The sequence below is a fragment of the Gasterosteus aculeatus genome, chromosome 9 (assembly GCF_964276395.1).
Source record: "Gasterosteus aculeatus chromosome 9, fGasAcu3.hap1.1, whole genome shotgun sequence".
Lineage (NCBI taxonomy): Eukaryota > Metazoa > Chordata > Actinopteri > Perciformes > Gasterosteidae > Gasterosteus > Gasterosteus aculeatus.
Genome location: NC_135696.1, coordinates 5,085,603 through 5,099,371, shown reverse-complemented (window position 1 = coordinate 5,099,371; position 13,769 = coordinate 5,085,603). Strand labels below are relative to the sequence as shown.

At 45.2% G+C, this 13,769-nt stretch overlaps 2 protein-coding genes across 3 annotated transcripts in view; both read right to left on the bottom strand.

The window, feature by feature from the left end:
- Nucleotides 1-7,370, bottom strand: part of rab11fip4b (RAB11 family interacting protein 4 (class II) b) — a 42,503-nt gene extending 35,133 nt beyond the window's left edge. The window contains exon 1 of one of the 2 annotated variants that reach the window (XM_078080246.1): nt 7,195-7,370. The gene's annotated coding sequence lies outside the window, so the exon portion shown is untranslated. The remainder of the gene's footprint in view (nt 1-7,194) is intronic. The other variant, XM_078080245.1, reaches the window with a different exon arrangement.
- A 359-nt stretch (nt 7,371-7,729) lies between these two features.
- LOC120825210 (rab11 family-interacting protein 4-like) lies at nt 7,730-13,436 on the bottom strand. Its single transcript, XM_040186690.2, has 3 exons — nt 12,859-13,436; nt 9,285-9,372; nt 7,730-8,436 (listed from the first exon to the last, which is right to left on the bottom strand). The coding sequence occupies exons 1-3, from the start codon at nt 12,997-12,999 to the stop codon at nt 8,345-8,347; spliced, it is 321 nt and encodes a 106-aa protein (XP_040042624.1). The 5' UTR covers nt 13,000-13,436; the 3' UTR covers nt 7,730-8,344.
- Between the last annotated feature and the right edge of the window lie 333 nt (nt 13,437-13,769).

Sequence of the window (13,769 nt, the reverse complement as noted above, 5' to 3'; positions counted from 1 at the left end):
CTGAGGGTGAGAGTTTAAGGGGGAAGTGAAAAGACTGTGGCGGCCAACAACACAGGAAGTACGAGAGTGTTAACGCAAACGTTGCTGCAACGAGAATAGACACGTTGATGTCTGTGCACAGACAGAGACCGTAGAGAGGTGAGCGAGGGCCTGTTGAGTGCAAGAGCTTGTTGGGCAAAGGCAACCCGTACGTGTGATGGAGGGAGGGGAAGAGAGAGAGGGAAGGTCTCAGTGATGTTTCATTAGCAGTCCTCTCCTATAGCTACCGGATAATCATGTCTGATTGGTGGCGGCGTGTCCTTGACTGTCATTGGCGGGACTCTGCTGGGTTTTATCTCCGTTCCAGACTGTGTGCGTGTTTGTGTGTGGTCGCATGTGTATAAAAAGCCTTTGAAAAAGCCTTTTGATTGAACAGCTAAGCCACAGGCTGATGCCAGAAACACTGCGAGGCTGTGGAGCTTGTGCGGCTCCGAAAACGACCAGGAAGCAAACCCGTCCTTTGCAATCAGCCCATTGTGGTAGACGTGGCCAAGCTCCTGGGAATGCAATGTAAATGGCTTTCATGTTCAAGATGATACAAGGTGAAGCGGAATGGAAACTTCCCTGTGTTCCTGTTTTTATTTGTATAATAAGGAATGCCTTCTGTGAGTTGGGTTGTGATGGGGTTTTGCATTCTAGGAATAAAAAATGTCCTAAAAAGACACTAGTCTACTGGTCAAGCTGCATTCAAGTAAAATTTAAAAACATCAGACCTTTTTAGAGTGAGAAGGAATGCAATACAAGCAAGTTTTGCACCTGTGACCAAACTTTACACTGAACCAAAGACGAAAACAACAGAGAACTGTGAGGCCTGATGAGTGTCCACCTGCTCCAACGAGCCCCGACTCATACAATCACAGGCCAAGCGGCTCGGCCATTAATGAATCAGATAACGCTGCTGCTGTTTGCCTGTTCTCTCCCTCTTATCTTTTCTTTGTTTTCTCTTTCCTCTCACCTCTCTTCAGACCTCCTCTGTCTGCATTCCTTCTGCTGCTCTTGTCTCGCTCCACACTTTCGTTCCTTCACATCCATCAATCATCCGTGTTTGCTTGTTTTTTTTTGGTCTTTCCATCCTTCCTCTTACATCTGTGATCACACATGCTCTGAACACATCCCATGACCTCCTTTATACTTACACAAAGTCAATATACCGTCAACTGACAAATGCAATGAATGCCAATTGATTACTGCTTTAGGCTAAACGTATGGTAGTAAATCCTCATGCTGGGCTACAAGTGCTACAGTACTCAAATCATTATTGCTTACTGAACTATGTACACTATACTGCACGCTGCTCGACCTGTGATACTCGTGATTAGTCGATTAGGACGGTGTACAAACAGGTGGGACCGGGCGGACTACTGGAGGTAGAAATAAACGATCCAGTATTTAATACTCAACAACACATAACTCTACTCTAACTGTGCCATGTGTTTTGTTTAGAATCAGAATGATCTTCACTTGCAGCGGTTACAGGCCATGGTAACAGATTTACAGCTCGGGATGCGTTTTACACCAGCGTCATATAATAAAAACTTGCAAATTGCAAAAGAGAAGATATTGAATCATCAGACACTGTTATCTCTGTGATGTTCACGTGCTTATTTAAAAAAAAATAGGGACAAACCTTTCCGTTTGTGCCTAGGATATTTTATGGAAGTGTAATTATTTCTGCAGGAAAGTCCACAGAAGATGCATCTCCAACTTCAAAAGAGATTTCAAAAATGGCGTTAAGAAAAGCTGCGCGTCGTGAGCTCACAGAAAAAGCCTGCAGCGCCGCTGCTGTCCTCTGATCCCATGACAAAACGCTGAATCTAACAGTCAGATATTCATAACTCGCCTTCACATCACATCAACCCAGATGCTTGATGATTTGGCGTGGCACATCGTGAGGTTTCCTCGGCTGTCAGTCAACGGAGCTGGCTGTCGTTGTGGCCAGAAAGTTCACCGTATCGCTTCGGGATTGTCCAAACATCACGTGCCCGCCGGCCTTCCCACATGCCGCTCCACACGTGTACTGGAAACCACAAAGGAGTACGCGGAGCTGAAGCGATTCGTCAACCTCTGCGAATCACACCGGCCGCCTGCGTCTTCAACAGAGACCTCACACAAGTGGATTTCATCATGGTGCGTTTCTTAGATTCTTACGTCCTAAATATATTTATTGTATTTTCGTCAAAAAGAGACCTAACAAGAAACCCTCTGGTACTAATCAACTAATCATTTCTCAGTGATTTCCAAAACGCATGTTTCAGAGGTTCACCCAAAATTATACATGACTATCGTCTGAGTCGGGTTAAAACAGGACGCAACAAACCGCAACTTCCTCCCAAAGGGCTTCTGAGGTGTCATAATAAGATCCTCGACTCGTCTGTGCGCTCCGAGTATCAGGTCCGATCAATGCGTTCATGTGTACTTGGCTCGGCTTCCATTGAGTGAAGTTCTCAAGACCAGTGTGTGGGTACCAGGCGGACAACTTTTCATAAGATAGGTCTCCATCATCCCCCTGCGAACCCCTCCCTCCTGAGGGGAGCAGACAGAAACACCTGAAAGGGGCAACTTTTATTGTGAGAAATCTACAGGGAATTGTTCTCAGTCAGCGGTTTCGAGACTGTCAGGGATGCGGGGAGGCAGGACTCAAACGCAGACGTCGAGTAACAAAAGAATTGAATAGTCAACAGGCAAAACCGCACACAAACCAGGGCAAAAAGGCAAGCAGGAACTAACGAACATCCAGGACTATAGACAATGACGCGACAAGTGACACAAGAGACACACGGCTTAAATACGCTAGGGAGGTGTAGGTGATTGGACACAGGTGGAAACTATCAGACGATCACAGGGGAGGACAGGACAAGGCAGGAAGTGAAGTTACCCGGGGACTCGAGTGGCAGAAAACTACAAAATAAGACAGGACGTGAACCACACCGTGACAGTACCCCCCCCTCAAGGGCCGAATTCCAGACGCCCCTAGACTAGCCGAGAGCAGACAAGGGGGGGGAGGGAGGGAATCCGGAGACGTTGGTCGAACCACCCGGGAAACTCTGGCGGGCGGCCAGACGACCGGGGAGCCTCTGGGGGTTGGCCCGGTGGACAGGCAAACGGCTGGGGAGCCTCTGGGGGTCAGCGTGGCGGACGGTCATTTGGCGGCTCCGGAGCACCGACTGCAGGGCACGGAACGTCTCCGGAATGGCCGGCTGGGGAACACGGAACACCTCCGCGGCCGTCGGCGGCTCGGGGATACGGAACACCTCCGGAGTAGTCGGCGGCGGCTCGGGGACACGAAACACCTCTGGAGTCGCCGGCTCAGCCCCGCCATAGCCCCCCCCTCAAGGGCCGGATCCCGGATGGCCCTCAGATCACCAACGGAAGGGTGGGATAGGACCACGGGATGGGAGGGAGAAAGCCTGAGTCGGGGAGCGGGGACTGGCCGAGTCGGGTTTGGGGTCACGAGTCTCGGGGCCTGGAGTCTCGAGGCCGGTACTGGCGGGGTCGGGACTGAGAGTCTCGGGGCCGGTACTGGAGGGGTACCCAGGGACACGAGTGGCAGAAAACTACAAAATAAGACAGGACGTGACCCACACCGTGACTGAGACGGTCAAAGTAACTATGCGCGATCACTATGCAATCTGGCTGTAGATACACACATATGGGTGACAGGGCTTCATTTGGATCTGCCGCATTCGATCACAAAGGTCACATTGAAAAGTGTCACCACGGGCGCACTTGCTTCTGAGAGACAGCGGTCACAATGCGAACCGCCACGCCTTCTCAGGAGTGTGGCCAACACAAAGAATTTAGAAATTTGAGGTACTTCCTGCTTCACTTTTCATAACCGCAGGACGCTATTGTTGTGGTTTTGGTGAGATCTTCGACAAAGGCGTTAAAGTAGGTAACACAAGCGGCTCTGATGTGGCATCAGTGCATCAACATTTAGCCCCACAGGACGCAGCTGTCGGATCTTAATTTGGATTAACTGTCCATGAAATGACACAGCGATACGACCCATGAGCTGTTTGCACCGTCACATTGCTGAGAGGGAACTGATGTTGACCTTTCCACAAACTTCCGCTAAGTCAGAGGGAGTTGGACTGTAAAAAGAGCCAAATGCCAGTGGATAGTCATCATGGGGAAGTGTTCACGCTGCAGTCAGAGGGATGTTGCCTTGTCTTCACAATGCGCAGTGCGGCTCGGGTGGCTGGTTTTCACATCGCTCGCACAAACACAAACAACGGTAAACATGCCCTTTGTTTTCTCGCTGGTTCCCTTTTTCACCCCCTTTTTTGCTTTTCTGTAGTTCTTCGTTCCAACGTTTGTCATCACCCCCCCCACACACACCCTCCTCCTCCCATCAGAGTTCTTTAATCAGACCGTGAAATGACAGCAGACTGGCAGAGCGATCTCCCCCCTCACTGCTCATTCTGAAACGCTAGCGTGGAAGGGGAGGAATGAGGGGGATGGAAGTGGCAAGAGATAAAGAAATGAAAGGAAGGGAGAGCAACATGTAGGCCAGCAAGGGGAGGAGAGAGGAGAGGACATGAGGCAATGGGCAAAAGAGACATCCAGAAAAAGAAGAGAGAAGAACAACAAGCAGGCAGCAGGGTGCTAGAGAGTGACGGGTAATAAATGAGAGTAAGAGATGCGTTCTAAACAGAGCATGTGGAACAGACTATAGAATATTAAAAGAAAAGACCAATCCTCTAACCTGCTAGAAGAAGAAGGAAAACATCAACATTTCTCCATGTGAGGACAAATGAAGTGTAAATTCCTGCAGCAGCTCATCAGATCGGGGCCGTTTTCACATATTTTCTGCATCAGGGTTTGCGAGGCCACCCTGCTGTGAAAGGAATCGGGAGCACTTATAATTATCTTCTGTCTAATGTAAAGGGGTGCGAGACAAAAATGAGGAAGATATTGTTTTAGAAACTCCAATAGGGTCCTGCATCAAGGCCTTTACACACCTGGAGGGTTTTCTTTCATGTGATTAACGTGCATGTCAATATCCATTTTCCAGCTGCTGTATTTGTCATGAGCACTATCAAAGAAAGGTGAAAAGGGGACTTCTTCCAGAACGAGGTTGATTCTCCTGAGCGTTCGCACCATAAAGGCATCAAACAATCGCTTTGAGTCGCTCGTGTATTTGGATGGACAACTCTTTTCAACCGTGGCAACGGAAGTGCACACCAGATACCACGGGGCGTTTGGCTCATCAACTGTCTCCAGAGAAATTGAGATTTAAATGACCATAGAATGTAAATTAAATCATTTTCAGGTTATAGACGTTATATTCCTCCTCAGTGTTGTCAACTCACTGGTGTGTGTGTGACCCAATGACTGGGAGCTCAAACGTGGAACAGGCTGGTTAACTCAAAATTCACCAAACACTCATCAATCATTTAAGATGAACAATGGGTGAAATATTTGTGGTGACACGCCTACAGGTAATTATAACCCAGTCCCGCAGAAAGGTTTGTTCATGCTGCTCTTTATAAAACAAAGTAGTTGCTCCCCGTCACACACACACAAGTCCCAAAGTGTTCAACTGGAATCTGAGCACATCACAGAGGCCAGCTGATTGTAATATCATTAAGAACTATTGAATGATTTCAACTGAAGTTATGCAGAGATTATTCACTTTTTGTTTTAACAGTAGTCTCCTATTGATCCTGCTCTACCTGAGTTTGGTACCCTGGAGCTGAGCACCAAGGCCAAGACACACACACACACTCCCAGGTGCTCAGTGCACCAGTTCAATCCGTCTCTGCTGCGAGCCAAATATATATATATATTTCAGCACCTGCCTGGGACATGCAGGATATTTCTCCTGTACTAATATTTGTGTGTGAGTTTTCAGGTGTGTGAATCCCAAAACAGCGAGAAAGAAGCCAATAAATCTCTTTTACAACATCTTTTGCACTAATGAGACACCTCTCACCTTCTCATTCTTCTTTCTCTCTCACACACACGCACACACACACACGAACCATGGCAGGGCTCTTCCCTGGAGAGCTCTGGGATTCCTTCCTCTTCTTGCTATAGCAACACACATCTACACCAGAAGCTTTTTTCCCCACAACCCGTCACTGAAATAACTAAGCGTCTATGGATCGTAAATCTAATTATAAAAAATATGCAACATATCTTCAGCCATCAAAATGAGAGAGAAGTGCTCTTTTACGTGGAAAGGAGATGAGGTGCCGTTTACAGCTTACCTCCAGTACACTGAGCAGATGTTTATAGAGTGGTTGCTATCAGTGAGTTGCTTTAATAGCAGTCATTAGTTTCACGTTAATTAGTTTCTATCACAAGAGCGAAACTCTTTAGTCGCTGGTTTTTATGTGAAAAGCTTCCACGTCTCGTGCAGCAGTCCAGAGCTGAGAGAGTTTCTCATTCTGGTTTTCTAATCATGATATTCCTCAACTTAACTAATTTCCAATATGTTTCATTTTTTATTCTGCTTTTACTGGCGTCATCTTCTTTTCCTATTTTACTAGGATCATGCAGCCAATGCACCGTTCCTCTGAGAGAGACCTTTACGTGGATCCGGCTGCAGCAAACTGCATAGCATCTTTGGTGCTGAGTTATGACTGCGTGATGAAGGACCTCTTATTACCTTTTATTGCCTTTTTTTATGAAGACCATGAAAGTCCGCTGACTCACTGCTCTCAACCGGCCCCCGGCTGGTAGGTGTGAGGGAGAAGAGTCGGCTCACTTTGATCAGCTAACAAGTAAGAGGGCTACACACACAGCCCGTGCTCCGAGGGCGGAGACACTTTGCTATGTGTCTTTTTTAATCCGCCACAAATAAGACAGAGGTAAACCTGCAGAGGTCAAAAGGAGTGTGTGTGAGACACTTGTAGTCTAGACAAATCTGCACTTTTTTTTAATAAAACTTGAATTAGTACTGTTGGGAGCGTGAGACATGAGGTTTTCGTGCTAATCACTGCTTCTCTGTGCACGAAGAAAGAACTTGAACATGGTACGGGGGGGTGTGGATAAACGCCCTGGTATCATACACTCACACGCATATTGTCAGTCGGGAGAAGAGCTCATTTCTTTTTCGCCAGCTATCGCAACCACATTTTCGGGGTTAAACCTTAAAACACTGTGCATTCATACTCAAACAGACAGTTAAACTGTAAGTGCAGCACCTACCTGTCACTGGGTGGAGAAAATGAGAGAAAATCAACAGTGAACGATAAAACGGAATGTCTGCCACCTGAATTTCAAAAGGAAGTGTGCAGATGAGACAGTATTTCCAAAAAAGAGAAGTGCTTTGTAGAGCCTGAAAGACACGGCAGGGAGCGACTGTATTGCATTTCACCCAGTGTGAATATTTCAAGAGCACTTCTTGCTATAATGAAATGTTATACTGTGCCAACGGCAGAAAGAAGACTTTTCTAAACCCGTGGGTTCATGTTCAAAGACAATACAATATTGATGCAAACTGTTTACACTGAAGAGCCTGCAGTTTTTTCTCCACCATGAATGGAGCAGCTATTCAATCGACTTTAAGTTATCGATGTTCGCAGAGGAAGTGGATTTGTATGTAAAGTTTCAAATTTCCAGAGAGATTGTCTCTGGAATTTGTGAAATAAGTCTCTTATGTCACGACTGTGGGTCTCAGTTAGACGATGACGTAAAGATCCTTCAGTTTCAGATGGACGTCGTGAGGAGTCAAACCAAATTTACATCAGTTGAAGTTTATCTGCGAACCTCCAGCCAACACCGCATAAACATGTACCTCCTCCACTCAACAAGGATTTTGTTTTCAACACACAAGACCACTTACAAGCAACAAGGTGAATAAGTGAGTTAATCTTCTGCGGTTGAACACTGCTTCCAAGTGGACGACATTGCAAAGTACAAGCTGCACTCAACTACATCGTTGCTGATGTTTCCACTCTGTAACTGTAACTACTGTAACTCCTGCAGCTGAAATGCTATAAACTATTCAATGAATTCATTAACAAATAAGAGCCTTTTGTGTCATGAATGGTTTTATCAATATTTTAGCAATAACAATATTTGTTCTACATATATCCATATGTAAATGCTAACCCCCAGACAGTATACTGGGATTCCTCTACAACCGCCAGTCACAATGAAGCTGACAGCGATGTTATTTCCATAAGATCCATAATTACTAAATGTACTCCTGCTGCTACTGTGCTGCAGTGCTGATATTCACTAAGATGTTAATGCAGCATTGACGCAGATTAATGTATTCGTTTTGGATGGTTTGGATAATTATAAATCATCATACATTTCCGTTCAAGTGGACCAAAGTACACATGCACACACTTTAAAATCGTACCCAATAGCAGCTCTTAGCCTTCTCGTAAGGGCCGAGGATGCACTGCGCAGCGCTTTTCTTTTTTGAGCCTCCAACATAACCTGCAAAGAAAAAGAGCACATATGACTGGTGTCAGTCTGGTCTCTGCTCTCTGTTAAAAGCACACAGATGCATTTGGTAACATAGTAATAATGCTGGGGAGGATTTTTGGTGGGAATTGTTCTTTTTCATTTTTGTAATACTATGGGTTGTGCTTTACAAATCAGCTGATCATTTCATCACTACAAGAGATCACACTGTCACATTTTAATTTGATTTGATACATCTTGTAACAACGTACGTGAGGAGTAGCGTTCACTTGGGTTTCATGACAAACTTTGACGTAAAGGTCTTACGTAAAGTTAACGGACATTAACTGACACTAAGGTGTTAAATGAACGTTGTATTATCGATGCCAGGTCCACATGACAGCACTCAACCATGCAGAACTAGAGACCCAATGTGTGGGCCCTGTAGCTGGGGGTCCGTCCCCCCCCCCCCATGTGCCCTGGTTGTGGTGGGTAAGCTGACCTGGTTTTACACAGACTCCCAGTCTGGGCGGAATACAAAGAGAACAGACCCGGCGAAGAGGAAATATGATGAGTTGGCATAAAGGATACTTCATTCCACTTGGACGAGCAGCTTATTAGGGATTCACGGGATTCAACCGATGCTCTCCGAGCTAACCAGCTAAATGTTCTGCAGACGTGTCTGCTGATTGTTGCTGGCAAATACATTTAACAAACTGAAAGGATATAAAAAATCCTCAAGAGCACCTTCTGATCTAAATTATTACCAAAAGCGACTGGTTAAGGGAGCAAGTTACGGTAACATGCGTGTTGCCCAAGGCGGCGCGACGCGTGCAGTGCTTAGAACTGTTACTTCCCTCACAGGGACGGCGTGTTCTGACCTTTCATGGTGAAAACACCGCGGCAGAAGTCTTTGAAGTCGATCCTCCCGTCAGAGTCGGGCTGCAGGCATCCGGCCAACCTCTCGGCCTGAGGAGAAGTCACACAGACAGAAGTGACCACACATTTCTGTCGGGGGGGGGGGCGAGCGATGCTTTGTTTTTGTAAAAAACACTGTACATGTCACAACATGACACCGATGACAGGAGCTCCCACACACAGAGCCACCTGCCTGTCACTCACATTCACACCGTTCACACACAGAACCAATTTGGGGATCAATCCGCCGGTCCGCTGATTGAAGGACGACTGTGCTCTCCGGGGGTGGGGGCAGGTCATATCACTTCTTTGCCTTACACAGGCAGCGTATGGCTGAATCTTTATTATATCGACTGTTGAACATTTTTGGAAATGATTGAAAGAGGAATGAATGTTTTTTTTTAAATTGAAACGTTAGAAATAGTTTGATTAACAACGGTGAAGCTGTGTTTTATAAGAAAACTGAGCGTTGCCAAGCCGACTCAATATGTGTGCTGTGAAAAATAAAACTATTATCGTCAGTGCAGAAATCCAGTTATAGGAACATATTGGTGTCTGAAGGTTATTGAAAATGTGAGTGTGTACACTCACTATATATGTATATGTGTGTGTGTGTGTGTGTTAATGCAGGTCTGTGTCTCCCACTGAATCATTAAACCAGCCAATAGACAGCCGGCTGAAGTACATGACTCACACGCCCTTTCAACACGGCACTGAAAAGGCTCTGTACGGAGATAAAGAGTGATGCAGACCGCATTCAGTATATCAGACAGTTATCATCTCATGCTGCACCAACCTCCTCTTTATTAGCAATGCAAACACTCAGCGCATCGAAACTGAGACGAGATCACACTGAGGCCAACACGACATGACGCAGACTTTCCATAAAATACGGGACCCATCCAACATCTGATAGACCCACATTTAAATAACAACCCATTCGTTTATAAAAGCATCGGGAAGAAATAAATCAGACAAGGCAAAGGGAGTTTGTCTTGGACAAGGCCGTGGGATTTGACCATAGTAATATAAATGATGACACGTACCTTTTGTGTGATACATTATGCTCAAAAAGCATTTATGTGTTGACAGTACATTGGTTTTTATTTGTAGGGTGAATGTTTGAGTTAACTCATCTAAAAGATAAAGATTTGAGGACCAAGAAGCCGCCACCTCGTAGGGTGATTGAGATTCAAAGGGTTAGGGTTATTTCCCTAAAGTCAAGTTTGTTGGTGTTTTTTTGGTTTTCCTGATTAAGAATATTAATAATATTCAGAATGTAACCCATCACAGCAAATTTCAGAGAGTTAAATTGACTCTGTGGGATTCAATTTTAACTCTAAGCTGGTGTTTATATTGTCCCAATCTTGTCAGTGTTAAATCAACACTCAATGATTTAACAATTTAAAACACTTTAACAAGTTAACTTTGAATAAGTGTCAAAAATAAATCTGGCCATTGTTAAATACATTACAGGTCATTTAGCTGACGCGTTTATCCAAAGCGACTTAGATTGCATTTTTAACCCATGGTTTTTACATTTTAGCCTGGGGAGCAATTAGGGGTCAGGTGTCTTGCTCGGGGACACTATGAAATGGGACATGTAGCAGCTGGGATTTGAACCGCCAACCTTCCTGGCTCACCCTCTCTACTCCATGTCCCACAGTACGTAGAGTTAAACCGAACACCAAGAAGTGTGACACTGTACAGTTACATTTCAAACCTATCAAAGAGTGGAAAGTTAACTCTAAGAATTTTGCTGTGTTTTGTCTTCGGTCAGATTGTATTGGTTAGACCACTTAGGTCTTTTAAATGGATGTTCTGAGCTTCAGACATCAGTGCTCTGCACCACGGCTGAATGACGCATGGTTCTCTTTGCAAGCTAACCACAGGCATTTCAAATTAAACGGAACTAGAGTTGTGGACTGAAACAGAAACAACTTTTCTCATTTTCACATATCAATCAAGTTTAAAACTAGAATGACAGACTTGCGGTTTAAGGCCTCTGCCAAGCTGTGATGTATCAGTTTACATCGATTAGACGCCTGTGCGAAATAGACATGATTAGTATATAAACTATGAAGTCCATATGGGACGGATGTGAGGTCACAGTGAACTTTGACCTCAAAATTCAAAAGGTTGTCTAGCAAAAACATCAAATGGGCCTTTTATTGGAGATGTGACACTTGCAGTCACATAACAGTTAATCTAGAAGCCTGGTCACACGTACTAAGCTGCTGATGAGACCATTTAGAGGTCATTAGAGGACAAGCAAAGAATCATACCTATTTTGAATGCAACACTCTGCCTTCTGAATACACTGTGGGCCACATGATCATAACATGTTAATCTCAAATCATGTTCAACCAAAAGAAGAAAAAAGGTTGAATTACTAGTAGAACGAGATTATCCCGTATATCACGCTGAATAACAAAGCGTTCCTGTGACATGTAAAGTGCTTCGCACTATAGTGTGTAGGAGCGACGACCGCGTGGATAAGAGTTGCTTCTACTTTATCCTGTGAATCTTTTCCCCAGGTCAGCGGGAGGCTTCGACCCCCCCCCCCCCAGGAGCTCATCAGCGTCTCCATGCATGTTCCTGCAGATGAGCAACACAACACTGGAGAGCCAATCAACCGCAGAGTTCAGTTCCCCCGACGCGCAGCGAACGTCCCCCGTTACATGCGTCCAAAATATAGACTCATAATATTCCCCATTCATGGCGAACACGTCTCGATAAGCTGCCCTGTTTTAGGCATGTCTTTTATAATGAGCTATTTCTCAAAGGGGAAATATACTCCATTTTTTTCTCCTCCTGTCCGTTCTCGTTGGACTCGAGGCCTTCCTTTAGAGTGGACATGCTAGGAAATATATTAAAAAATATGATTTGATTCCATTTGCTTTGTGCCATGAATTACACTTGGGATGTTGGTCAATTTTAAAAACCATTTAGCACACACGTTTTGTCATACATTTAAAGTCTGCAATTAGAAAAGACTACACAACCGACTTGCAAAGCAGACACCGACATTATCTACGATGCAGACCAGACGCTACAGGATTCACTGTCCCCCATCGAGGTCCAAGTGGTCTAACAGGACAGGACGGGCCAAAGCGAGCTGGTTAGCACGTTCAATTCTGCAGATATCTCTGCTTTGAATGTTGAATCCTCGCAGTATCTCGCACATTACACCTGTGGTGGCCATTAAACAGGTAAATAAAAAAACATGAATCAAAGAGTTTGAGGCAAAAGACTTCATCGTCCATAAAAACACAAGAACAAAGAAACTCATGTCCTGCATAGCATTGTTAATTAAACAATGCTATTAATGAATAACATAGCTAAATATTACCATAGAAAATAGCTCCTAAAGCACCATACAGACTATAAACAGCAACAAGTATTCAACAACAACTTCCAGGTTAAAAGGCTATTAGTTTAATTGCTCGGCTGCCTATAGAAGTTGGGTGGCGGACGGAAACCTTTTTAGTTGAACCCCAAAAGACCCCCCGAAGCGAAAGGCGCGCGTGTCGTCACCTGTTCCACTCGTCCAAACTGAGCGCCCAACTGCGCAAAGTGCGCAACGCGGACGAACCCGTCCGAGTCCGAGTCACACGCGTCGAACACCTCTCTGAGTTTCCTCACGAGTGTCAGCAGACTACGCGGCTCTTCGTCCATCTCTTTAATGCGAAGAAGACGTCGGTTCTCCCCCGACGTGAGAGACGACGGCGTCGCGTCGCCGGGAACCCGCTGCGGCTGAGCGCGCGCTCGTGGATGCTGCTGATGGACCTTGAGGGGACACGTCCCGTTCCAACTCGGATGCTTTCGCCGGTTGTCCCGTTTTTAACGTTATATTGCAATGACTTGTGGGTAATTCCTTTGGAATTGTTCGTAAAGGACGTGACATGTCTGCACAGACACTCGGCGGTTGGACAGCGGGACAGCAGCCTCGCGCAGTAGCGGGAGCGCGCCTCGTTGTCCGTAATTGATTATAAAATGTCATCTCTCGTTTTGCCAGCGTGATTTCCATCTGTTCCTTCCAGTGACGTTGGTGTAAAAGTCGTCTTTGGTCGGTCCAATTCAGACTGTATGTTTCCAGTTTTCAAGGACTTCTTTCTTTCTTTTTAATCATTTCTTTTCACATGTTATAATGACACAATGCCTCCAGTGACCGCACGTCACTGGTTCCTTCCTGTTTTTGACACATTTGATTTGCAAAGTGAACTGAAATTCTACACCAAACTTGTTTGGAGTTGTTGATACAGTTTTTAAACATATTGTTCCCTGAGTGAGCTGATTCTTTATCCAATTTTTTTTTTTTTTTATCATCTTGCAGACGTCGCTGCCTCTTCGCTGCCTCTTCGCTGCGTGGCATTTGCGAAGAGGCAGAAAGTCTTTGCTCTGCACTATGTTTTTCCAAAAATAACAACAAAAAAATGCTAAACAAT

Bases quoted from the DNA above. Each gene is read 5' to 3' on its own strand.
- LOC120825210 (XM_040186690.2), bottom strand. From the start codon at position 12,999: ATGGACGAAGAGCCGCGTAGTCTGCTGACACTCGTGAGGAAACTCAGA. The intron at 9,373-12,858 runs GTGACGACACGC...ACTTCTCCTCAG, and splicing joins AGTTTGGACGAGTGGAACAG to GCCGAGAGGTTGGCCGGATG. The intron at 8,437-9,284 runs GTCAGAACACGC...TTTTCTTTGCAG, and splicing joins CGGTGTTTTCACCATGAAAG to GTTATGTTGGAGGCTCAAAA.